This window comes from Apaloderma vittatum, unplaced genomic scaffold (assembly GCF_000703405.1).
Source record: "Apaloderma vittatum isolate BGI_N311 unplaced genomic scaffold, ASM70340v1 scaffold5647, whole genome shotgun sequence".
In the NCBI taxonomy this organism is placed as follows: Eukaryota; Metazoa; Chordata; class Aves; order Trogoniformes; family Trogonidae; genus Apaloderma; species Apaloderma vittatum.
In genome coordinates, this window is record NW_009725586.1 from 1 (window position 1) to 25569 (window position 25569).

Below are 25569 nucleotides of genomic sequence, written 5' to 3' on the forward strand. Positions count from 1 at the left end.
GGCCCTCCCCCGGGCGCCCCCCGGCCTGCCCCTGCCCTCACCGGGCTCCTTTTCTTTGCAGAACATGGATCACGGGCGAGCCTGGGGCTACCTGACCTTCAGAGGTAACACGGACGGCTTCTCCCCCCGCAGGGGTCTTGGGAGGTTTTGGGGGGCGGCTGTAGGCGGGAGCGAAGAACCCAGAGTGAACACATGCGGGTATTCCAGGTAAAACCGTCAGTAAAAGGGGAGTGATGGCAGTAACCGCGTGTTACTGGGATTTTAAATTAATGGTCCAAGTTGAGCGAGTGCGTTTCCCTTTTTAACGCTGCTTTACGTTAGGTGAATAGTTGTCACTCTGAAACATTGCTCATCCAAAGGTTTTAAAGTTGTTGGGTATTTTTAAACATTAAAAAATTTTCAGGGAACTTGCATTAGCATAGGGTGAAATTACTCTTGTTCCTTAGCCGTGGAAACTGAAACTGAGAGAGGTGAAGGGACATTTAAAATTAAAAAAGGGAGACAACCATGGGACTGGAACAACTTGCTTGTAGTCCTTTCAGCCTGTTTCTGTTTTGATTTTCAAGGACAGAAGTGGGATCCCATAGTATGGCGGGGAAGATACTGTCCTTTGAAAACTTCCTTTACTATTGCGTGTTGTAGCATTTTTTGATACCCAGGAGCTGTTATTTGCTGCATTTCCCAGAGGGAGTTGGTTGTTGATAGCGTTGCCTGCTAGTGTTCATCATCTTTTCTCAGGCAAAACCGAAAAAGAAGTGAGAGAGATTGACAAAGTCATGTACCACGACTGGCGTATGGTGCCCAAGCATGAGGAGGAGGCCTTCAAGAAATTCACCCCAGTGCCAGAGGAGACCATTCGGTACCTTCCATACCCACCTCTGCTCCGAGCCATGATCCTCGCACAGTGGCAGAAAGAGGGAAAACCGATCACAGAGGAGCCGATGATTGATGTGCAGAAGTTCAAGGCCTCTCCCCTTCAGAGCGCAGAGAAAAAAGCCGCAGGGACACCAGTATGAAGACTTGTGTCTGTGTCCTGAGCTGCTTGCGTGCTCTCACTGTGTGTTAGAAGCACATTGTCTTACAGAAGACCCCCTTTGTCCACTGCAGTGTGGTGTCTCTGGGTGTCCTTTCTCCCCAGCCGTGTACAGTCATGCACATGCAGATGCATTCAGATTATTTTTTTTTTCTATAACTTTGGTATCAGTCAGCAGGGGAACCTTCTTGGTTCCCTGTATAGTCTCTGAATGCATAGCTCCTGTTGTCCAGCTACAATTCTTGGGAGCACAGTTTTCTTTACAGCCTGAAAAATTAGGTTTTCAAGAATGTTTTTCAGGTAGTTTGACTCCTACGTAAATCACAGAAAAATGACTGAGAATATTGCATTATCTCACAGAGCTGTGTACAAACATGTCTACTAATGAAAATAAAAGTTTTCTGATTTCTGCAGCACAGTTCTAAGAAAACGTAGCTTTTTTTTTTTTCAGTGCCTGGAGATCCTTATGAGGTCCAAATGCAGAGTCACTAGCTTGCGAAATACAGGAATGGCACTGGATTCCTTTTAACCACTGCAGCATCAGCTGGGTTACATACAGATGGTGGCAATGAACAACACGGGAGGAACACAGCCTGGCTCATCCAAAGGTATCTGCCTCTTATTCCCACAGATGGCTGTCGGGAGACAGGAGAAATCATTGTAATTCTGGCAATGCAAAGTATCCGGGATTGGCTTTTACTGTTTGAAGCCAAACACAGCATACCACCTGTTCCAGTGCAGCACCTTGTGGTGAACGTAACAAAAATGCAACTTCTTTAGTGCAGATCATAGCATTTCATTTCCTCTTGGGGTGGTTGTGGCTTCTGCTGCTGTGTCAGGAGCTGTTGGAGGGCTGGGTGTGGGTGTGGGTGGAGGAGACACAAGAGCTGTTCTGGTCTGGAACCCTCCAGAAGCCTCTGTTTAGTTCTTTTGCCTGCCATAGCTGGTAGTCAGGAGGTGCTGTTCTGCTTGCTGCAGCCTACTCGGGTCACAAGTAGCCTGAAGGGATTTACTGAGAGAAAGCACCACCTGGACTCTGCCTTTCCTGTTGTGCATGGCAGGCCAGGATGGGACAAGCCACCAGGGAAAAGGTTGTCATTGGGGAGAAGGGAACGGAGCGACAATGGCTGCCCGGGCTTCCATGGGGTTCCTCCCCAGAGGTTCCTCTGGGATAAGAGGGGAAGGTTTTTCTCATGAGTTAAAAGCTGCTCCTATGACAAGATGCACAGGCTGGCAAGAGCTGGGCTCTAGTACCTCTGTTGTGGCAGGAGCATGGATGGGCCCGGGCCAGGGCTGGCACGCTGGCTTCAGAAGCAACAGGAGAGTCCAGAGGAGGGAAATGCAGAGTGGTGCTAGGCACAAGCAGTTTGAAGCTGAGACTTCTTGCTGCAGCTGCAGCAAAACAGCTTCTCTGGTCTCCACAGCCTTCGCTGTGAGTTGCTGGGCTGGTGCTGGCTGCGCTTCACACCGGTCCTTGCTCAAACTGCTCCTGGCCCTATCAGAGGGTGCAGCCCCAGGGGTGTGGGATAGGTCCCAGCGCCGTTTCCAAGCTGCATCGCTGAGATTCTTCTGTTAACCCTGGAGCCTGCGGTACTTCATGCTGGCCTGCACAGGACTGCAGTGCAAGTGCCGGTCATGGAGGTGACTCACCTTTGGGACTCCTGCTCAGGGCAGAAGCCGCTTCGGATGTAATAAGGTGGCTTTATCTATTATTGCCATGTAGTACAGCCCTTGAGTTAGTAAAGCTCTACAAAATAAGTATGAATGTGTCTAAGTACTTCTGGGCCTGAGGACAACTCGCTTCCTGCAGTGCTGAATGTCACTGGTTCCCTGTATGACCTTGTGAAGCACCACCCTGTATGACAGGGCACAACATTGGCAAATTGAGTGTTGAAAGCTCAGCCTGATGTGTTAACCCTGGCAGCTCACCCGAAGGGGACACTATGAGGACAGCTGCAGCCAGCCAGCCGCTGAACCTGTCTTTTCCACATGTTATTTCTGACACTGGGAGAAGCACTGTGCACTGTTGCACTGTGGCTTGCAGGACCAGCCCCTTCTGCTCTGACCTAGTGAGCAATCCACACTTCTTGCCACTGAACTGCTCTATGGTCACTCAAGCTGCCCTCGCCACCCTTGTGTGTGTCTTGCTGTTACTAAAGACTGAGCAGAAATCCCAGTGCTTTTATAGAAAGAAGATGCCCCACACTTGCTGATGTTAACACATTTATTACATACAGAACAGATATGGTTCATTGTTTTGATAGCAGAGGGGACAAAGCATGGGAACATACTCATACAGCGGTCTCTTTACAGAATGCCATCTTCAGACCAAACAGCGGAGTTTACAGGCCTTAAGACACTTTTTAAAATCCTTTTGTAACGTACAAGATACTTTACATACATCACAGTGGAGATATGACAGGGAAGTGTGTTGAAGCCAGTCAGTTCTCACCTTGCTGCCCAGCAGCCACCGAATGCCCACAGGATCTGACCGCAGAGGCTGGTTCTACTTATCTGTAGCTGCCCCTCTTGGACATGTGCTTCTCTTGGAGGAAAACATGCACTGAGCTGGAAAGGAACCTGTTGGCAGAGGCCCGAGACCGGTTTCCTTATGTTGCCAGGGCCCAGTGGGTGACAGGAGACTGAGTACTGTCACTTCGACTGCTAAAACCAGATACAGAACAAACAGTAAGAGGTAAGAACGTTGCAACTCTGTATTTTCCTACGCAAGAGCCGACAGAACTAAGGTACTGGGTCTAATAGTGCTTTTTTTCCCCCTCCCCTTCAATTAACCCAAATTATGAAGTTAACCTGGCCCTAGCTGATGAGCTATTACAGGTCTGTGGAATCTGTGGTCTAAATGTCAATTTCCTTGGTAACTTTAACGCACTCTTGTGCTGTGATCCAAACAGCTCTTCCTAGCAGAAAGCCTGGGAAAGCGAACGAGAAGCCTGGCATCGACAGCAGTGCCCTGGTGAAATGTCCCTGGGGAAAGGTACCCCCGCATGCAGGTGGCAGCTGCAGAGCCCGGTACACAATGGCTGCAGGACACCGTCCAGCTGGTTTCCCACCTTGGTCAAGAGGGGTGTGGGTGTCACCAGCGCTGCTCACGGGCAGCGTGGGCACCACTGTGGCTCCACTCCTTTCTCCTGAGATGTCCTCCTGCCTCTTTGCAGGGGAACTGTGGATCTAAAAAACATTTCAGTGCTGATTCATCAGGACATATGCCACACATTTGAGCTTCCCCTGGGGATACTGCATCCGTGCAGCACGAGTAGCCTTAGCCCACAAGCCTTGGGGGCAGCCTGGTCTGTGGTGACAAGCACAGGACACAGCTGTGTCCTACCCAGAAGATGGAGGCTTCCCCGAGATGTCCTCATACCACCACAAGGACATCCCCAGAATCCCTGTGAACCCCAGAGTGCTGCACAGCTTCAGAAAAGAAACAAGATGATCATCACGACCTTCCAAATTCATGGCTAACAACTGCTACTTGCTCTAGTCCTGCACACCCACGAGGGTACGTTCAAAGGAAACGGGACTTGTCCTTGTGGAGACAGGACTGTTTCCACTGTCAGAAAGGGAGGACAAACCACTGTCTCCACATCTGGAGCTGCCACGTTCTGCATCTTGAGCTCAAAACCACTCTTCCTGGCCCCATTTTTTGCTGCTTCTCTTTGTAAGCAGGACACCCATTTGCAATCCCCCAGCGCAGCTTACAGGAGGAGGGCCATCACAATTTCTCTTGGAGGTTGTCAGTTCTTGTCAAACTAGTTAGTAACTAAGTCAGTGCTCGTGGTGTTTGGTACAAGAGGTCGGCCCTCAATTCCTTTTTTGTATGACCTCAGGCAAGACACAGCCTTTCTAAACCTTGACTGCAGCTACACAGTCTTGCCTAACCAACAGCCACAGCATGAAGGAAAAGAGCCATCTCCTTCCAGCAGCTCATGGGATGGGGACAAAGCCTTTTGAGGCAAGGTCATCTCAGTGTGGTAATGCAGAATTCACAGCAGACCAGCATCATCTGCCCTCACCTGTGCTTTAAAGATTAGACAACAAATGCTACGCAGAGAGAGCTTCCTCCTGAACCTTTCAGAAAGAATTCAAGAGTTCTCCTCTGCCTGGCATTTTTGGATGGGGGAGTTAAAAGTATTGCTGCCTTTTCTGTTCTTAAAGAGCAACGTTCCAGTACCTCTTTGCTAACACAGTTTCCCAAGGCCCTACAGCCTCCACAATCAAACACCCGTCTCCCATCTGAGGCTACGAGACAACCCTCTCCGGACACACACAGAGTCACCCAGCACACGACTGCTGAGATGACAGCAGCAGCAGAGGAGGGCGATATTCTATCTGCAGGTACGGAGAGCAAGTTCCCCACAGGAATGGCACTGCTGCCTTCTCCAGCCAAACAGCAGAAGTGCTGCCTCAAACCCTGACAATCCTTTCTGGTGAAGGCTCCTCGGATCTGGCTGCTCTCAGCCCGTGGGACATTATTCTGTGCTTAGGGTGGATAAGGTGGAGAGTCGACTGGTGAACTAGAAAAGATTTCTGCCAGGGTGCTGTAGAAGTTGTGATTCACCATCACTGCTTTGGCGGGGGACGCCAAGGGGACATACTTCTTCTCATGCAGGTGGGAGTGAGGCAACCTGCCAGAGAACCCGAGCCACCACCCATCCAGCTGCCAACCCCCGAGCACTGGGCAAAGGCTTTGCACAGTTCTAGCTCCAAGCTTCACTTCGTCAATGCGCTGCCATGTCTCTCCTTGTAGATGCCAGCTCTAGAGCAGAACAATAATCCAACCACGCAGAAAGCGCACGGGCCCAAGATGAAAGCTGCAAGTTCAGAGGTTAGAAGGGGGTCACAGTCCGAGGCAGGAGCCGTTGCAGTTGTCTGGGGTCGTTTTCCAGCAGTAGGTATAATGCAGGCGTTCTGTATGTACATCTTGGCATTCAGGCAGGAGGAGGGACACTTACATTGGTGGGAAAGGAGAGATTCTCACTCAGGGATATACGATACCTGCCACACAATAATGTGGCTTTTTTTTTCGGCCTTGGAAAGTACTGGCTTCACCTGCGTGGCATCTCCTGCATTCTCCTCTGTCTCATCATCTTCTCCATCCCCTGAGGAGAGAAAAGAGATGAGTGAAAAAAGGCAAGAAGATCTCAAACTGCGCTGTTCTGGAATACTTCTGAAGAGGCTAATATCTCTGCTACAGTCTCGCAGTCTGACAACACGCAGCATGAGCTAAGACCTTCCTTTATGCCTGGAGAACATTTATAGCAACACGGTGCTTTACTGAAGCAGGACTGTACGGATGGAACAAACCACCTCCAGCAGTTGGGAACACTGGGAAAACCAACATTTGCAACACTGAGCATGCTCGAGCAGCACAGATGACCACAGCGGGGCAGCGATGGTCAGAGCCACTGGGACAGATGGTTTTATTCTTTCCAGGGCCATTAACGCAGGCCGTGTGGCACTGCAGGCACACGCAGGGGCAGAGGTTGGCAGCCTTGTGCTGTGTGAGGAAACCACTTGCTACCTGCGCTCACAGCCAGAAGCAGAAGGAAGAGAGAGCAGCGCTTTTCAGATTTCACTCCCCACCGCAGTGATCCCTCTCTCCACAACCTGCACAACCTCCACAACCTGTTCCAGATGTGTCCCAGCAGAGGCACTCACCGATCCGGAAATCGATGTACCCTTCCCCTCCGCTCAGCACCAGGACGTTCTTCAGCTTCTGCCCCTCAGTCTCTGTGGCTGCTGTGCTGGGGTTCTCTGAAGGGCTGTCCAACACACTCCCGTTCAGCGTTGCTAGGACATTGCCTGGGAGAGGACAGAGGTGCTGTCAGGGCCTCTGCGCGACCCCCCCTGCAGTTAACACGTGGGCACACGCACAACTGGGCAGGCCAATTCCTTCCGATGGCGAAATCTGGAAGTCACTGCAATTTAAACTACCTGATGTCTGAGCCACAGTGATCTGCAAGTGCTAGAAATAGCACAGGCAGCGGCTGCAGATCAGCTCAAGCACCTGCCGCAGAAGGGACAGTGGGACAAGGCCCTCACAAGGAAGGGCTGTGCTCATCCTTACCAGGCACAGAGACGAAGAACTTGACAGCATCACGGTGGCCGTGGAAACAGAGCTGTGCCTGAGCCATGGAGCAGTAGGGAATGAAACTGCTGGCAGATTTGTCACTGTTGTCGTCACCATACACATGGATGACTCCGCCAGAACGACTGCCCTCTCCAGAGGTTGGTGAGGTCTTGTTGGCTGAGGACAGGGAGGAGGAATATTGTCAGCGATGGCTTTGAGTCCCATTTACAGAAGGACTCAAAGAGGAAACATGTGAGCCATGGCAGAAAACCTTTAAAGGCGCACGTCACTTTAAAGGCCTCGTGTAAAGGATGTGATGGAGGAGATCACGCTAGACTAACACAGTCCCCCTCTCTTAGGCTGATAACAATCCACTCATGATAACAAACTGCATTTTCTCATTCAATCTAGTATTTCGCTACTAATGAGGCACCCAACCCTGGAGGTGCTAGGCAAGAGTGACCCTAGGGAAAGCCAGATAAGGTCTCTGAGGTGTCCCGGTGAAGGTCTCTTCACCAGAAGCAATCCTGTCCAGCCTCCAGAAATGACCTACAGTCCTAGGATCAACCTGGTCTTTTGTACCTGGTAGGGTATCCAAAAGCATCCACTGTACCCAGGAGACAGTAAGTGCTTCTGAAGGAGAATTACTGCTATTTTCGGGAATGGTCAAGTTGCTCATTTTCCACGCCAAGTCCTTTGCCCAGGCCAAGCCGTGAGCACAGAGGCTGCTGAAAGCAGCCTCTGGGTCTGTTGAAGGCCTCTCAGCCAAGTAAATGTCACAGCAGTGGAGTGAGGTCCTTCCTTAGTCTTTGATTTAGCCATGACGCCAGAAGATCAGCTACTCAAGCAATTAACATCAGAAAGATATTCACTGTCCACAGCTTCCAAGGATTTCAAGGTGTGCTCAGGGGCCAGCACGTTCATGTCCAGGCTCCACTCACCAAGGAACAGAGACCAGTGTTCAGAGATCAGGATGGGAGATCCTTTCCTTCCGCATGCACCCACATCAGTAAAACAAAACCAGTGCTAATGCCAGACAACTTTCACTTCCTACAAGAGAACTGAATTGCTTGCTTCGTTATCTATAGTTCTGTATTTTGGCTTGGGCTGGAATTCAATTATCAAGTGACTTGGACAAAGGAGACTTTTACCTATCACGCTCAAGCTGGGACAGTGAGACAAGAACAAATATTTGGATGGAAGAACGAGAATCAGCGTGTGGGGAGGCAGATTCCCGAAGGCACAGGCTCTGTGCACCTTTGTGCTTTGTTTGCTGTGAGCAGCTACAACTGGATATGCTTGGCTGACTGACAGACAGGGCTGGTACAAGCACTTCTTTTCACTCAGTCTCTGTCTGCTTCTGCAGCCTCTATCAGATGGTTTAAAAGGAGGAGACATATGTTGGTCATACTTCTGGACAGCCACAGAAATGTCTTACAGTGAGAAAGAAGTACTCCTTTCTGACCCTGGAAAGGCTAAGGTAAGCATAAATTTGAACTCAGACCTTCCCTTAACTGGTACAAACCCCAACACTTCGTAATGAAGTCCCCCCTGGTTAAAAGTCTTGGCTGACTACCTGCAGCTGGCAGGTGCCACAGCACCTACTGCCATCGGAACTGATGAGAGAAGCATCCTTAGAAAACCAAGGATGACCAAGGAAGACCTCGGAAAAAGTCTGCTCCTGCTTCCCGGAACGACCTGACGGAATGAACTTTTACAGTCTCAAATCTGGCCTACCGTAATGACTGATGAAGAATCAAGTAGTCTGGACACCAAAAAAAAAAAAAATCAACAAGTGATTCCTGATGAGATGGATGAAAATGGTTTTAGCCACAGGAAATGAGGCTATTTATGTTACTGTCTCTGGTTGCTTTTCTCAGATGCAACTTAAAAATAGAAAAATGATAAGGAAAAACGGATAGAGAGATGAATGGCAGGATGGAAGGGTGGGAAAGTGACTGCGAAGGTGAATGGGTGCAAAAGGAGTGAAAGCTGGAGGAAGGAGGCAATGGACTTACCCCGGAGCCCAAGGAGTTGGCCTCGGTGGAGGACTACGGCTAGGTACAGGCGGGGAGTGGGATCACAGAGGGGCACAGGAAGAGACAGGCAGGACGGGAGAGAAGAAAAAGGCAGTTACTGGGAGAAAATTTGAGGAGCAACAAAAATGTATAAAACCTAGAGAAACTGCAACAGGAGCTACAGGTGCAGATCAGTTTATAGCATCTCTGTTCTTGCTCACTTTGCTCCTATCTTAACAAGGATAAATGTAATATCAGAGGTAGGAGAGGGACCACAGACAGAAGGATCCACTGCTAAAGTTTCCAGCAAGACCTTACTGCTTGCCACATTTTTATAGAAACACCAAAAGAAAATGCAACTGGTTTACAGCAGAGAACAGGCTTAACTCAGAATCAGGACAGCAGCCCCAAGAAAGAGCAGAGTTTAAAAAAGGGATTCAGAAATGAGACCAAGATTGCATGTGCAAAGACACTGGCTGTGTCACTGTGTCACTGGCTTCCTGGTGTCAGGCCCAGGCACATCCAGCTCCTCCAGCCTCAGAGGAGACCATCTCGGCCTTTATTTCCACGATGATTACACAGGTTTGCTTCTCTTATACAAGATCCCTTTGCTTCTCAGATTTCCTGCTAGCAGTGGTCAGAAAATGTTCATTTGGGCTGCCTTCTGTTGAAAGCAACTGCAACCAGCCATTTAGGTGTCTACACCAAAACAAAATTTCCAGGGAGATCTTCCTGGTGACTTCTCATCCCATGGCCTCCTTTTGGAGACTTACTACAATTCCCAAAGCTCTGTTTCTCCTGCTTTCCAGCAGCTACAGAATCAATTCACAACAGTCTGCTCTGTCAAGGTGACACTCAAAAAGGAAGACTGTATGGATGTTCGAGATGTCATTGGTGCCCCAGGAAGGAAATGGCTTCAACTGAACTGAAAGGGACAAATACCTATTTGGTTTTAAACAGGTTAAATCCATTCAACTGAACACTGAATTCCTTAGTAAGGAAGAGTTAAACCAAGTTCAGGATTACTCATAGTCAGGGTTTTTCCTCTCTGAACACTGCTATGACCAAAAGCGTGTCAGGTTCAGAGCAATGTCCAGAAAGCATTTGCCTGCCAGAACCATACACCACATTGATCAAGGAACACACAAAAGCATTCTCTCTTTGGGAGAGGGGCACAGAAGTATCTCTGTTGGAGATAAATGTCACTTACTCTCAGTCAATGGAATGGAGATGACGACTCCGTTCCCTGTGCCTACCCAGAGGCGGTTGCCAGCGATGAGCAGAGCTGTAATCCGCACGAACGAGAATCCCAGCTTTCCAGTGCCTGGTAAGCGTGCGTAAGAATTGGAGAGTGAGTTATGACTTTGGGCAAGGCCTGCTAATGACTCGTGATTTCTCTCTGAGATCAGTTACTGACTGTCTCTACTGCCTCACCTAGCATCTTGCTGACGTAAGGCTCAATGTCGACGTCTTGCAGGTGTTGATGGCTGTGGGCATGGTAAAGCCTCAGAGTGGAGTCCAGGCGGATGGAAACCCATACTCCATCTCCAATCCAGGCCAGCTGTCGCACCTGACTCTCCCGACGAGGGTGGGCGTCAAAGGACTTCTGAAACGTCAAAGAGGTGGACCAACGTGAGTTCACCAAAGGTTTGCAATTCTCTACATATATACTCCATTTTCCACAACTAACATCACTTGTTTTGGTTTCAAAGCTATTGCAGAAAATGTGTTAATGCCAGCTGACCTCTGAAGCTCCTTACACTACTTGAAAAATTCCTCGCTTGAAATGATGAGTTGTATAGCAGCTCTGCAGGGATTACTGTCTTCGCAGACCACTTCAGGAGCAAGAACACTGAGAAACCAAGAAGCTTCAATGTGCGTGGTAGAAAAGGAAAACACGCAATTCCAGTATAAATTCTAAAGATCAAATTGCCCGGGCTCGCTGATGTGAACTTCAGATTCAGCACTTCTCCCTTTGATGAGAATTACTCCAAGCACTGTCAAATGCATTTGCATCAACACCACTGTGTTGAATTTCAACCAAAAGGCTCTCAACGTGATTTTTTTCTTAGGCAAATCCCTAAGTGGGTTCACTGAGACTTGCTAACCGTTCTCTTCCTCTGTGCCACAACATTTACAGACAGAGAAGTCTCAGACAATATCTGAAGAGTAGCTGTAAAGCACATACGTACATTTGTACGCTGCATGGCCTCCTAGACTCACTAGTAAAGGCAAAGAGAGTGCTCAATTTAGACTTGTCTAAAGATTTAAGCTTTGCAAAAGGAGGAAGGAATAAATAACCCCCCGGCAGACTAGGTCATAACATGACCCACATTGACAGTTTGGGTTTTACAGTCAGCAAAAACAACGCAAAGGTTCTGCGTTTCCATACGCTGCAGCAGAAAACAGCCAGAAGAATAAATATAACAGAAGCATGTGCAGGCATACACACATACTTGCTTTCTTACCTCAATCTGCATTGTCTTAGGTTGGATGACATGGATTTTGTTCTTGTAGCCACACCAGACTCTATCATACACAACAGCCATGCAGCGGATGGAATGGTGAGTGTGACCGAGGTCCATTAGGTGGTAATTACTGAGATCCCACTGACCATCTAAGGTGAAAAACAAGTGTGGAAAGCTGTATCCATCACGACATGTCAGTATACAAGAGAATCATCTGCCTTTCCAGGTCTGTCTAAGCACACAGGCTTAGCTAATACTCAAATGCTCATTTTGCTTATGTCTGTGACCTTCCCACGAATCAACAATACTACTTTGGGCACAGCCTTATACTTACAAAGCACATGACAATAAAGTTTAGACTGGTGGGCTGAAAGCTCTCTGAATCAGGCTTATTTAAACATCCTTTTAGTGTAACAAAGTGAATAGGCTTCTCTAACACGTACAACAAAAACAGTAGGTGAAGAAGAAAGACAGCCTACCAAGACTATGTAGAAATTTGAAAGGAAATGGACTGTGCAGGTCCTTGAGGCGAGGCTTCCTCTTATCACAGAGAGAAAACAAAGTTTTCCCCGATCTGCCAAAGCCAGGATAAGGAACCAATCTCCCTCCTCTCATGCTTATTTTCTAACTACCCAGGCAGACAGCGTGTCTTTCACAGACAGGTGCTCTCTACATCATGAAGCTTCAGCATGTTTCTGATGGGAACAATTTTTATGTGTCAACAGTCAGGCCTGAACTCATGACAAAGCCTGAATCCAAATTTAGACTGCACAAACCCAGAAATCTCTATGTTTCAGCTTGCTGGATAAACTGCCACTCAATGACTAATTTAGTTCTTAACATGCAAACGCTAGTCACAGTTAGCAAATGCCCATGTGCTTTCAGGTATGAACACAGCTCAGGAACTGCTCAAGTCCATAAGGAAATAAACCCTACAACAGTGAAAAGAAAAAGAAATAAAGCGTTCAAAAATATCTTGAAGCAACAGCATTAAGGCACATCAGATTACTCAGCTACCTCTTTCTCACAACAAAAAAATGACCATTTGTTTGGGACTCCCAGAGAACGCCAGCTCTGCCTGCTGTGTTTGTGGGGATCAGTCCCACTACTTACCCAGAGACCAGCTCCTCCGGGAAGCAGTGGGCCTATTTGCAATTGCAAAGACGATCTGCTCAGGCACAGCCCGAGCTGAGTGGAGCTCCCTGTCCATGCCCTGTTACAGCGGATTTGTGAGCACACAGTAACACCAATCTGGCCCAAATGCAGTAAACTTCCCGAGCACACCTCAAAAAACTGCACAGCATATGTATTCCTATAAGCGCTGCACTTACTCCGCACATGCTACACAGAACGCACACACGTGGTTTCATTCAGAAAAGCTCAGGAAATGGTGTTAAAGTATGTTTTAAGAAACGGATTACATGTGTGTAATACCTAAGCGTTTTAACCACATGTCTGTACTCTGGCAATCCATAACCCTTCCTTCTCAACTCAGAATAGCATTTAATCCACTGCTACACTTTCGGCCAAGTTTGGCTTGCACTTATTACACTGATTCTCACCTTCTCCCCGGTGGAATATGGCTAGTGTTCCATCCGCCAGAGCAACAAGGACCCTCCCTTTCACATGCCTGAAATCACAGAAAAGTAAGCATTTACAAAAGTCCCTTACTGCTGTAAGAAGCAAGGGACTAACAAATCCCTTTTGACATCCACAGGCACCATCGCTACAACACCCATTCAGGAACTTGCAGGAACACCCTGCGAGGGCTGAGGGTCACACCTCTTACCTTCACCGTAGTAAAATCATCCATAAAGTTCCTGTTGTCGTTAACTTCTCCTTCACGCTACAAATTTCACCTAATTCACACACTAGTGGAATTTTTCTTTTTTTTCTCCCCCTTCATTTCCTCCCGATACTGTTAATCTTATTTACTACCTTATTATGCAGTTGAGCAGGAAAATGGCTTGGTATGAGGGTTTCCAATAACCAAAACCTTGGGAAACTTTCCTCAGAAACAATGTACTTAGAAGAGCAAAGAAAAAGCTGACTGACAAAGAGCTGCGACCCCCATCTAAGACACAGTTTAGGCACTGGACCTTCTGCTTCAGCATCCCTTGGCATGCACACTTACACTAGACTCAGCACGGAGTCCTTCAGCTTTATCGAGTGCAGACACTTCTTCCAGTTTGATACAGCTGAGTGCACATAAAGCCTGCGAGAAAGGACAAATCAAGGAGATTAGCAGCAAGGCCCCACACCCTCAGCCCGATTGGGCTTGAGTCTTTTCTTCTGGTAGCGAAGGTGGAGGTTAGGTAAGAAAGTGAGGTTAAATCCCTGTGCCTATGGTGAGCTGAGGGCCTGGAACAACAATGGGCAATGAAAACCTTCTCCAGAGCAAGGTGTGAGGACAAGGAAAGTGGAACCCAGAGAGCAGAGGTTACAGAGATCTGCCAGGCCAAGGGGAACCTACCAGCCATTCTGTGCCCCTAGCCACATGGTGGGGGCAGCGCTGGTGCAAGTCCCAGCAGCGTCCCCGTTCGACTCCTGATCTGGCAGTGTTGTGCTTGACTCCGTCTTCAGCTGCCCATTTTCCCTGAAGAGGCAAAGGAACATTATTAGAGGCTTCAGTCGCAGCTACACACAGAACGCCCATCTGTGCTCCCAGTCTGGCATTCACAAGCAGATGAGGGCCCTTGTACACACGACTCGCTTCCTTCTCTTCAGTGTTTTTTAACTGCTCGGCTCCTGAATCTGTAATTTGCAAAATTTCCTTTTTTTCCCACCAACACAAGTAGCAAGTACTTCAAATCTGTAAAACTTAACTTAGTGTTTGGCAGTAGTATTATATAAACAATATTTTCCCTGTTCATTTCCAACTTCAACAGAAGCAATTTAGAACAGCTTTGTGATTTAGTCTACCCAAGACTTCCACCTTGCTCCTCAGGCCATCACATCAGACTCATTTGTCTTAAGAATTTTTTGGGTGGTGAATATGCTTTCTCCGTTACCTTTTCAGCACTACTAGAGTAAATCAAACATCATTTTTACAGAGGAATCAATAAGCTCCTTCAGTAAGAACATTAAGTACACATGTCCTTTGGAAGACCTGTCTTAATGGCAGTTCTAAACTCATACAGAGATCAAATATTTGCACTTAAAACAGCTGACACAGTCTGCTGCAGGCTGAGCCACGTTTATTTTCATTTCATTGCTTTCTCTCCACATCATCCCATCTATAATACTATTTGGGCACGAAATTGAAAAAAAGTTTAACACTTTATCAGAAGATCAGGCTGGCTGCCTTATCAAAAAGCTTAAGAAAACAGAGCTGCTAACTAAGGGAACTGGCACTTAGGCCCCAGACTGCCTACCCGTTCTGCCTAAGAGGTGCCTGTGCAGGGACGGGGTCTGTGAACACGTGCTCCGTGAGGGGCCCGGGCCGGGCCTGAGCAGGCTCTGCCTCGCCTGTACCATTCTCTGGGACCTCCGTAGCTTCTGTTGCCTCTTCAGTAGACTGGGACTGGTTGATCTTCCCATTGCAGACAGCAGCCACCTCACCTAAAAGACAAAGAACAGCATGAGATGGACTGGAGAATGAGTTGCTAAGAGCTACACAGATAGTAGGCTGTCAATTTTGTAGTTTATCCTTCCTTGCCAAATTCAAATTCACAGCTCATGCACTGTTTTCTGCTTGGACGGGGAACAGAGGCTATTTTGAGTGACTACCAAAACAGCAGAAGTTTTTCAGGGCTGCCAGTGCAGTATGGACTTAACAAGGGCATCATAATGGTTTTCACATGGGCTTAACTGACTTCACGAGAAGACACAGTTCAGAGGAGAAAGCAATGAGAGCAGAAGTAATTGTGGCAGGGCAAACAAATTGCTTGTGCAAAATACTTTGCTCTCTGACCCCCACAACCAGGTTGCACGATGTGGATCACTCAGAGAGAAAAGGAGAAATTCAGAAATTTCTTGAGGCCTCTGAAGTAGTTAACTCAGGGACAGGAGGATGGAGCTGTAAGACCGTAAGCTCACATGGGACCAGCTATAACTGGACTGCCATTAAGTTTTATGTCCCCAAACTCACTCTGTCCCTTGTCCAGCACAGGTGTGTCACCACGCGAGGAACAGTTACTTCGTGGCACATTGCAGCGGGTCGCACAGCCCACCAGAGTGATTCCTGCCAAGACACCATCTGTTCCAGACGACTCTTCAGGATTTACATCTCCCTCCAGAAAGATCTCGCCTGGAGGATAATCACTCTCACTGGCCGCTGAAGGGCAAAGAACAGATTCTCCCATAAATCTAGCTGTCGGTGCTAATTTAAATGTCGCAGTACCCTGAGGTAACCATACGGATGGAAGATGCTGAATCTCAGAGTTTGCTACCCTGGGGAGGCACGACAGCATCGGTCAACATCACAGCAAATCCCCTCACCCCAAGCATCGACATCCAGGCCAGTTACAGAACCTTCCCAAACCCAGGCAAGGTTCACTCTTGCTCCAAAGAACCATCCTTTGCATGCCAAAGGACCCACTTACTACACGTTCAACAGTGAAGGATCTCCACAGAAAGGTCCTACAAGAAGGCAAGATCTGAGTTATGGTTTTGAGGGACAACTACAGAACGCAGCAGGGTCCAAGGGTGAGTTCTGAAGGGAGGACGCTACATTTATGACTCCTCTGTGGAGCAGGTGACCCCATGCAGATCCCAGCCAGCACCTGGGCCCCACTTACCAGGGATGCTGGAGATGCAGAGCACATGAGCATTGCAAACTGTGAACTGGTCCACCACTGTTCCAGGCTGATTGGCATCAATAATTACAACTTTACTTGTCGACAGCGTACTGGTGAGGATCCAGACACGACTGGATGTAGCATCCATTTCATGGAGCTCCTTTGCCTTCAGGAGAGCAAACACAGGGGCAGAATCAGTGCTCCTCTCGGGTCAGAGGGAGCACACTGGCGCTTGGCAACATCTGCACATGCAAAGACCACGATGCCGGCTCCAAAGAGCCAAGTCTCTTCCCAGCTGATGTAAATAAACAATACGAGCTATGCCAATTTCGTTCAAGTTGCTGCACCAGTATTTGGAACGCTGGCCAAAGAGCCTGTCTGGCTTCTCAGGACAAGAGGAATCTGGCTATTAATTCCTCTTCTGAAATGTCTGGCTAATGCATCACTACTGAACACTCACTCAAGATGCAAATGCCACGGAGCTGGGATGCACTCAACCTACCAGCTTAAGCATGCTGATCTCAGAAAACTGTAGAGCAGCAGCGTAAGACAGCTTTGGGGAAAAAAAATGCCACAAACCAGAAAGGATAAAACATTGCAATATTATCTGCAAATTACAGCTTGGTTCTTAAAAAAGAACACCAAACACTTAAGACTTAATAAACAAAGCTGGAACAAATCTCAAGAACTTCAACTTCTGAACCAAATGGGACTCACGGACCCTGCGACATCTGTGTTCTTTTTAACAACGCTTTGCCTGAATTATTATTTTTATTAATTTACAGTGGCAAGGACTCCACAATCTTCCTAGCAATTTCATCAAGCACTTAATTACACTTGTTATTAGGATTTTTTTTCAGAATCCCCAATGTTTCAAAAGCAGAATTTCCAATGTTTCAAAAGCAGAATTCCAAATGTTTCAAAAGCAGAAGCTGGAAAATTTTATCCTAGATGACTTATCTCAAATGACACAGAGAGGAAACTGAAAGGCCAGAACACTACAACCCTACCACACAAGATGATGCCTCAGAAATACAAGTTAGTGCATTATATAGGACAGCACAAAGTATTGCGAGAAGGGGCATGTCAGGGATGGAATGGGAAAAAAGTTAATCCATTTTCTTTTCTGACCTTTTTCTTTTCAGGAGATGTATGGTTACTTTTGTTGTTCTCGCCTTCCACTTCCCGATCACAGGTGAGTGGGTCGCGTCCAGGATCCAGTTTCTGCCCATTCCCAGACTCCTGCTCCAAAGGTCTCCATCCTGTGAGATTGACTCCAGCTGCACACCACAGCTAAGTAACAGAAACAAGAATCTTAAACTAAGAATTCTGGAGACTCCAGGGTCTCTCTAAATTCAGGCACCTTTGTGGAGAACCTTGGACACATGTCAAACACCTGAAATATTTATTTGGAAACAACAAACCTTGCTGAATTCTACCAGAAGACACGGTCATATTTGATAGAAGTAAGATAAAGGTTCTCCGTAACCTAGCTCAAAACATTGACCAAAAGACTTCAAGAAAATAAAGGTAATAAATCAGGTGCATAACTGAAAACGGGCTTCTGAAACCCCAGTCCCTGTTTCTGACTCTGGGGTTCCTAAGTTGTTTTAGCAAAGCAAGCAGGACACAGCAGATGTTACCAGCCTGAGGTACAATAAGTGTGACCACTTAACTAAAATTGCCTCTGATGACTTGGCTGAGGACACAGCCAAGTGCTCTCCTGTCCCCTAGTCGCCCCTCCCACCCCACTCTCCTGCTTCCTCGCACTCCTTTGCCCAAAAAGCAGTGTTTGTCTGATCTTAGAAAGTTATTTAAAGAACTAAGACAACAAAAAATAAAGTGGTTTTTTTAAAAAAAAAATAAAAATCTGCTGTTTTAGCTTCCTACGTAAGAAGTACAGAGTGCAATAAGCATGCTGCATATTTTCTGAAATCAAATTTAGCAAATTTCCCATGAGCTACTTTTTTTAGTCCTGGGAACAAGAATACAGAAATAAATATCGGAATTATCCAAGATCATACAGGAAAGGTGCTGAACACCATATTGTCCAAAGACCACGCCAATCTTGTAGCAACAACCAACAGCATAAGTTACAACCTAAACATCAGAACGTCATCTAAAAATCAACTCTGAATGAACTTATTGACAAACTACCTATTTCAAAACAACTACTTATAGTAGATAAATGTGCTACTTGCAGAGAGACAAACGTTTTGTATAATACCCAAATGAGCCTTAGCAAAAGCCTTATAAGCATATAATGTTGCTAATATAAGAGTTGTCTCAAAGAAGTGTAAGATGCAAGACAGACGCATGTGATCTGGCAACCAGAAGCAGCTGAGAATTATGTCTTTATGGAGAAGTACTCTTCCCCATGTACATAAGAAACTACCTTTCAAAAAACGGGAAGTGGCAGATAGAATTTGAAATATATAATGCATAAAAAATACAGATTGTTGTAAAAAGCGCTCATTTAGCAACCAAATCTCTTTGCTTATTCCATGTCCCCTTTCTGGAATGCAATGATACGCAGAGACAACATACCTTCATGGTTGGGTCCTTCTCTACTAGCGGGCGACAATATACAGGCACAGGGACGTTTTTCATGCGAGTGTCTTCCTGACCACCGTTGGGACTCAGCTGTGGGGCAAGAGAAGACAAAAACGATAGTGCAGAGCTGTGAACAGCAGGCTATGGCATGAGAGAGGTAACCAATACAGCCGAACCCAACTTACTAGCCTCAGAGATGAGGGCTGCTGAGGCTCCATCTCACATCTTGTACAGAGAGTCCCTACAGAGGTGGGAGCAGCCCACCCGAGAGCCTGCCTCTCTCACCATCACACGCTGCCCCAGTTATGGTGAACAGAGGCTACACGCTGCACTGCTGACGACAGAGAATGGGTTGCTGACAGACACTCCCTGTAAAGAAGTCAGAATACTGACATTCCCTTCCATCATGGCCTAAAACTCCTCCACTTTCAAGCCACACTGCAGGACTCCTTTCTTTTAGGTGGTCTTTGACCAGTTCAATGAGTCATAGGCCACAAATCAGGCTGATTGCATTTGATTTTGTGTTACTGCTGGGGAGAAGTGTGAGCAAACTGCACTGCATTTGATTTTTGTACTAAACAACTGGTAAAGTTCTCAACAGTATAAATGCACTATCTAATGCTCAAGCCTAATTACAGTAACAAAAGAAATGAAAACAAGTACTGGGCTCTGGAAAAAGAAGGTTAATTACTCTTGGTTTTGGGTAGGTTCTTTCAACACCTTCACGAAGAGGAACGCCCCTTCCATCAGCTTTGGTGGAGACAGAGAAAACGTTAATTTGATCTGTGCCTACAATCACTGTACAAATAAAACATGCACGAGGCCTCGAAATCCTGAAGGACTAAGGCAAAAAGGTTACCAGTGAGAGAGTCAGGTCTTCACTGGTTTCACTGTGAGGGACGATTTCCCCTCAGCCTGCCCGAAGAGCAGTCCCTACCTGCTTGTACTTGGCAGGAAGGCTCCAGCCACAGGCCTGCAACCGCCCGTCATCATTCCGCACGTGCTCCCGGACCTGGCGGTACTGCTCCCGTTTCTGCTCACGACGTGCCGAGGACGTGCAGTCACTGAGGAGAGAAGCAGCAACGTTACTTCTCAGTCTGTGGTTAAAAACAGAAGCCAAAGGTTGAGGGAGCTTTGCCAGAGCAGGAGGAAATACAAAGCAAATCAAATCCATCTCTGAAAACATATGCAGGAAATTGGAGAGAGAAAAAATTCTGTGAAGAAGCAGACACAGGCATCCCTAACCTGTAATTCCCTGTCACCTGAACCATGTGGCAGGCCAAATCATTGTCATCTCCACTTCAGTGCTCCAAGAGCCCTTTAGAAACAGCGACTCAACCTTCTGTAAGACCTATGAATCTAGAGATTAAGCCAATTTTTGCTTAGCTGTTACAATTTATCAATCTAATGTTTCCATCAGGAAGGCATTTTGAGTTCTTCCTTGCTTCATTATCGTCAACTATTTATTTTTCTGTTCATTTTAAAGCTTTCTCTGCTGACAAGGAAAATATGCACTAACTGCTATTGAAACTGCTGGTTTCAGCAGAATAACCGCAGCTTTCTGCAGGCAAAGGTTAAAAGAAAAATTGATCCGTGAGCTTTTAAGATACATTTTAATATAAACAAAGGCTGTTTGAGTATCGGTTCCACCTCTTAATAGGTTTTTGAAGTATCATTCCACAGTCCAAACAACATCAGCAAAAAATCCAGTCCAAAACAAAACCCCCTACACATAATGACATGTATATATTTAAAACAAAAACAACCCCCTGCTAAAACAAAGCACTTCCCTGCACATGCTTCCTCCCCCGGGGAGGATGAGCGAACAAACAGCTTCTGACAGCGGTTAGTCACATTCTTTAAAGCGCTGCTGAAAAGCTCTCAGACACCACACAATGACTATGATATTGTAATCAAATTAAAAGGACAGAATAAAGGCAACGGGTATCTATAAAATGCAAATTTACCTTTCTAAAGACAATCTCTCTTCTGACTGAGCACCCTTCCAATAAATCCTTCTCATTGCCAAAGTCACAATATTTTACCATCGCATTCTCCAAAGCCCTTCCACAACAACGTACCGCATGCGGAGCTGCACACCTTTGTCGTGCTAGAATGCATTTCCAAGTCAAGTAAAGCGCAGAAAAGTTTTCTCCCCTCATGTCAGAGACATAAAGAATAGGGAGAAGACTGCAGTAACAGCACCTAGAGGCTTTTCCTTGGCATGGTTAAGATTAAAACCGAACACTGGAACCTAAACATGCTGCTGCGAGAACTTCTGTCTTCACTTGAACTCCCTGTCAACAGGGTTGGGCAAGACATTCCAGCCCGCTGTCCCAGTGCTGCCATCCCACTTCACCACAAAAGCCCTATTTCATTCCATCACGCAGTCTGCAAATGAGTCCACAACCAGGGCTGAGGCCTGCCCAAGTCTATGGTGGTCTCTGCTGAGACGAACCATCACAGCCTAGAAAGCCGCAGCAGCAACACGTTTGGGAGCACAACGTTTGCTGAGCCCATCCAAGTGCTCACTGCCGAGTGCAACCTCAGGGAGATAAACCACAAGAGACAAACACATTAACACCACACAGGCTTTTTTAAAAGCAGAAACCAGCTTGCTTTAAGAAAAGGTGCTACTTGGGAGAGCTGCAGGGGCACGTGGCTTGGCACACAGCACGCAACTCACTCGTCAGGGAAGAACTCCAGGGTGCGGCTGCCAGAGGAGATCTGGCACATGGTGTGACTGCGACGCTGGCTGAACCCTGCTGTGGTTGGAGACTTGTAGTGGATGTTCACAGATGGGTAGGTCCTCTTTGCTGGTGGGGGACTCGAGGAAGAGCTGAACAGACGGCTGAAGCTAGGGACAGTAAAAGGCCAACAAGTAAGGGTCTGAGGAGACAACACACCACCACAGATTCACAACAGGGGAATCAAGGGGTACGCAACCAGGGGCTGCGAGCCCGTCATGAAAACTACCCTACTTCGATCTTAGAGCTAAGCCCTCAATTTGATTGACATAAAGTGTTTTTAGCTTTGAGAAACAAATGCTTCCTGAAAACAGCCCTTTATTAAAACTGATTGTGAGTGCATGTATGTTTTCATTCCAGGATCCTTGTGATCTTTTTCAGCTTGCAAAACAGAATCAATGCAAATGTTCATATCTGATTTCTATTTCATAAGTAAACCTTTGAAGGTAAAAGGGCTCAGCTAACAACACTTTTAGTTGACATTTCATTAATGACAGAGTCTATGAAGTTGCTGTCTAAACTAGAAATGGCAACACTTCTCCTTTTTTTAATCTTACACAAACCCCCAAAGAACTTACAACTGCCAAATGGTGGATTTCTTCTTCTCCTGGACGGATGGGTGCTCACGGGAAGCTCTAAGGACAAACGCAGCAGCAGCAAGTTAATTTATACAAGTTTCTGCCAATCAGCATGCCATTTCCATCAAGGAAGACATGTCAAAATTCAGAATTCATACTAACAAGTTTCAAAACACAACAAAGGAAGTGACATGCACCAGTCTTATGTAAGCACACCCAACCACTTTATGTTTCAACGCTGACATGAAGTGCAAGTAAGTGGGTTCAATTTGAAGTTTTATCAACTCGGTGTAGCGCTACTAGCCTGGTAACTACAAACCCCAGCATTATATTCACTTCCAGCCATAGCCTTTAGAATTCATTAACTGGAAGCAACCCTCCTCCCTACAGCTTTTTCCAACTCAATTAGCATAAAAGAAACAAGCAAGATAAACAACTGCTTAGTGTCTCCAAATAATGATGGTAACTCCAGATATGGAGCCCAACTTCAGGAATAAGAGTGAAAGACTTAGATATTAGGAGAGAAGGATCTACAGTTTACAGAACTTTCAGGACATCTCAACTCATATACTGGTAAGGGTTCCATTGACCACAAGGTCAAACACGGGCAGGTTTTGTCCTAAATAGCAACGTTCACCAACACCGAGTCTCACCTGATCATCTCTGTCCACCTGACAGCCTCCTGGAGCTCCATCAACCTCTCTTTGTATTGATTGCGCTCCATCAGAACCCGGGCCATTTCCACGCGGGTGAAGCGGCGGCGCTGAGCTATAGGAATGTTGTCCTGCAGGGGGGAGGAGCACTGCTTCAGCCAACAAAAGATGGAAGGGGACTGATGTTAGTACAGGGCAAATCAGGAGCCAGACAGACATATTGTTAGTTCTCCTCCTGTTCTGCTTGATTAGCCCTTGATTTCCCTGTATGAGGTGCTAATTCTAGACAAACGAGCTCCAAACTATTGCCCATGGACCTCTGGGGTGTTTTGCAAACCCACAGAAATTAGAATTAGAACCACCACCAAACTGAAAACCCCATCCAAGGACTGTTGCCAGCAAAGTACTTTGACAGTCTGCAAGGAATTCTGAGAATTGACAGCAGTCCATTGGTCCAGTAGTTTGGAAACCGAAGTTTTAATTCATTAGCAAACCCAGTCACAAGCAGCAGGAAGCACCATGTCATGTCATCAAGTGGACAAGGAAGGAGGCGTTCCGTTAGTACACACTGGTAACGGTGCAGGGCACAAGAAACTAAAGAAAGGCCTTTTCCTCTTTCGTGATGGAATTTGGCCTTTCGATGAGGGCACATGCGGCTTTGGGTTAGCAGGCAACAGAAATGAGATTTTGTTTGTCTCTCTTGGGAAGCTGAAAATGAGAACATGGCTCAGCTGGAGAAAATATCTGCCAAAAAAAGAAATCATAAAGGATTTGGGAAATTAATTACTAGGAAGCAGTACTGAGTTGTGCCTAGATTGTGGCAATTCCCAAGCTCAGCCTGGCTGGTGAGTACTGCTGAGAGCTGGAATAGCACAAATAAACCAAGTCCCCCTCCAGCCTCCCTGGACTTGGCATAAACCTGTGCAACTAGTCAAAACAAAGAAGAGTATAAATGAAAAAGAAATTTATAAACTTTTTTTTTAAATTAAAAAGATAGGTCTCCTGTCAGTTCAGCTTTAAAGAAATCCAGCCATCTTCAACATTACACAAGCACAACTTGAAAATTTTCCTATCTACCTACATCTTCAACATACTCAAGTTCACCTCAGTTAAGTCAAGAGAACTGGACTAGAATTGAATCTGCTCCAATAACTATTTTATAAAGTAAGAACACAGTAATACTAAAAATAAGTGTATCTAATGCCCTGTCCTAGCAGAGTGACTTTGACAAGCAAAATCTCTTTGGTTTGCCTTTTTTTTTGGCGACAGTTGGGTCTTTGTAGAAAAGCCCCTACCTCAGCCAAAACAATTTAAAGAGCTGTCACGGAGGAACAGTCTATGAGCCTTCTCTGCCTGCACCCTGTAACAGGCAGTACTGGCTTATGAAAAAGAAATAACGAGAAAAACAATATCGCAAGACCAAGATTACAGAACTAACAAAAGGCGGCAGTCGCTGCGGCAAAGCTGGCTGTATAACCTAGATTTCACCGTACAACATCCTCAAGGCTTACAGCTTCACAGCCAGTGTGGAGACAAGCTCTTCTGGAGAAGCCTGACTGTCACAAGAACCTGAGGGAAACCACACTGCACACTAGACTGTAATTCAAAACGAGGGAGAACCAGATAGAACGGAAAGGTGCTGAGCAGGGCACTGCCTTAGCATCGTTCTGCCAAAACAACATCCTGCATGGCACTGCCACGGTGTTGGCTGCACATCTTGCCAGAACTATGGCTTGAAAGTCATACGAAGAGGTAATTTCAGGACACCTGTCTATTAGCAACGCTCATCAGAAACAATCCACAATTCACCAGCTTTGCCCTCATTGTTAACAAAGGCAGATCAGGAGTAATAATAGAGTCAGTATATAAACCCCCTTTCCCCGCAGGCATTTTAGTAATGTAATATACCAATTCTGTACAGAGATAGCTGCTTACATCCTCCACCTCCTCTTTGGGTTCTCGTCGGGCAACAATCGCTTCAGATTTCACCCTAGGAAACAGGAAGAAAGGCATCAAACCAGCAAGAGACACCATGGCTGGCCCTGAGACGTTTTGGGAGGACAACCATCTATGGAAGGTCTGTCTGCATGCATTACAAGGAAACATTTTCAAACTGCGAGAAGTGCGTGAATAAGGAGATGCTTCTGTGATATTTTTCCCTCTTTCTTGTAGCATGTTCCTCTAACAGCTTCACCAACATCACCCCATTTCTTTGGAACATTTGATGCAAGGACCAAAACACTGACCACTGGAACAGTCCAGCCAATTTCTATTTCACAATCATAATCTATGTTCAAATCTATCTTAGCCATGATCAGCAGTGAAAACGTTGGCTTAAGTTCTTCTTCTGGGCTGCTTCTGTTTTCAATGCAGCAAAAAAAGCCTCAAATGTGCAGGAGAGTTTGCCATAATGCTAAAGAAAAGAACACCAAATCCGTGTTAATAAAATACTTATTTATCTGAGTGCTTTTAATTTCTTTAAACTCCATACTGAGCTGCAGCTGTGCACCCCCATCTGAATTACAAGCACTTTTATCAACAGCAAAGACACTGCAGGAAAAAAATCCATCTCCTAAAAAGGTACACTTGCCAGTTAGAAGTCCACATCCCTGCTACATAGTGTATTACATACATTATGTATAGTATGAGAGTCTCAAAAAGGCACTTTAAAAAATCAGACCTATCTCCA

The 25569-nt window shown here is 46.4% G+C and overlaps 2 protein-coding genes across 2 annotated transcripts in view; one reads left to right on the forward strand and one right to left on the reverse strand.

Annotated features, from left to right (window-relative positions):
- Nucleotides 1–7: 7 nt before the first annotated feature.
- MRPS34 (mitochondrial ribosomal protein S34) lies at nucleotides 8–1016 on the forward strand (the record flags this gene model as incomplete). Its single annotated transcript, XM_009872950.1, has 2 exons — nucleotides 8–104; nucleotides 739–1016. Coding segments are annotated over 2 exons (375 nt in total), but the record flags the coding sequence as incomplete, so codon positions are not given.
- A 4655-nt stretch (nucleotides 1017–5671) lies between these two features.
- MAPK8IP3 (mitogen-activated protein kinase 8 interacting protein 3) overlaps nucleotides 5672–25569 on the reverse strand; it is a 34937-nt gene continuing 15039 nt past the window's right edge. Inside the window, exons 6-25 of the mRNA XM_009872949.1 lie at nucleotides 24789–24870; nucleotides 22881–23032; nucleotides 22228–22284; nucleotides 21589–21759; nucleotides 19840–19966; nucleotides 18897–18992; nucleotides 17481–17642; nucleotides 16350–16515; nucleotides 15701–15886; nucleotides 14985–15171; nucleotides 14084–14206; nucleotides 13745–13825; nucleotides 13173–13240; nucleotides 11611–11759; nucleotides 10577–10748; nucleotides 10353–10466; nucleotides 9143–9181; nucleotides 7122–7301; nucleotides 6713–6856; nucleotides 5672–6153 (exon numbers count right to left, since the gene is read on the reverse strand). Of these exons, the coding sequence (XP_009871251.1) occupies nucleotides 6029–6153; nucleotides 6713–6856; nucleotides 7122–7301; nucleotides 9143–9181; nucleotides 10353–10466; nucleotides 10577–10748; nucleotides 11611–11759; nucleotides 13173–13240; nucleotides 13745–13825; nucleotides 14084–14206; nucleotides 14985–15171; nucleotides 15701–15886; nucleotides 16350–16515; nucleotides 17481–17642; nucleotides 18897–18992; nucleotides 19840–19966; nucleotides 21589–21759; nucleotides 22228–22284; nucleotides 22881–23032; nucleotides 24789–24870 (2581 nt within the window). The 3' untranslated portion in view covers nucleotides 5672–6028. The remainder of the gene's footprint in view (nucleotides 6154–6712; nucleotides 6857–7121; nucleotides 7302–9142; nucleotides 9182–10352; nucleotides 10467–10576; nucleotides 10749–11610; nucleotides 11760–13172; nucleotides 13241–13744; nucleotides 13826–14083; nucleotides 14207–14984; nucleotides 15172–15700; nucleotides 15887–16349; nucleotides 16516–17480; nucleotides 17643–18896; nucleotides 18993–19839; nucleotides 19967–21588; nucleotides 21760–22227; nucleotides 22285–22880; nucleotides 23033–24788; nucleotides 24871–25569) is intronic.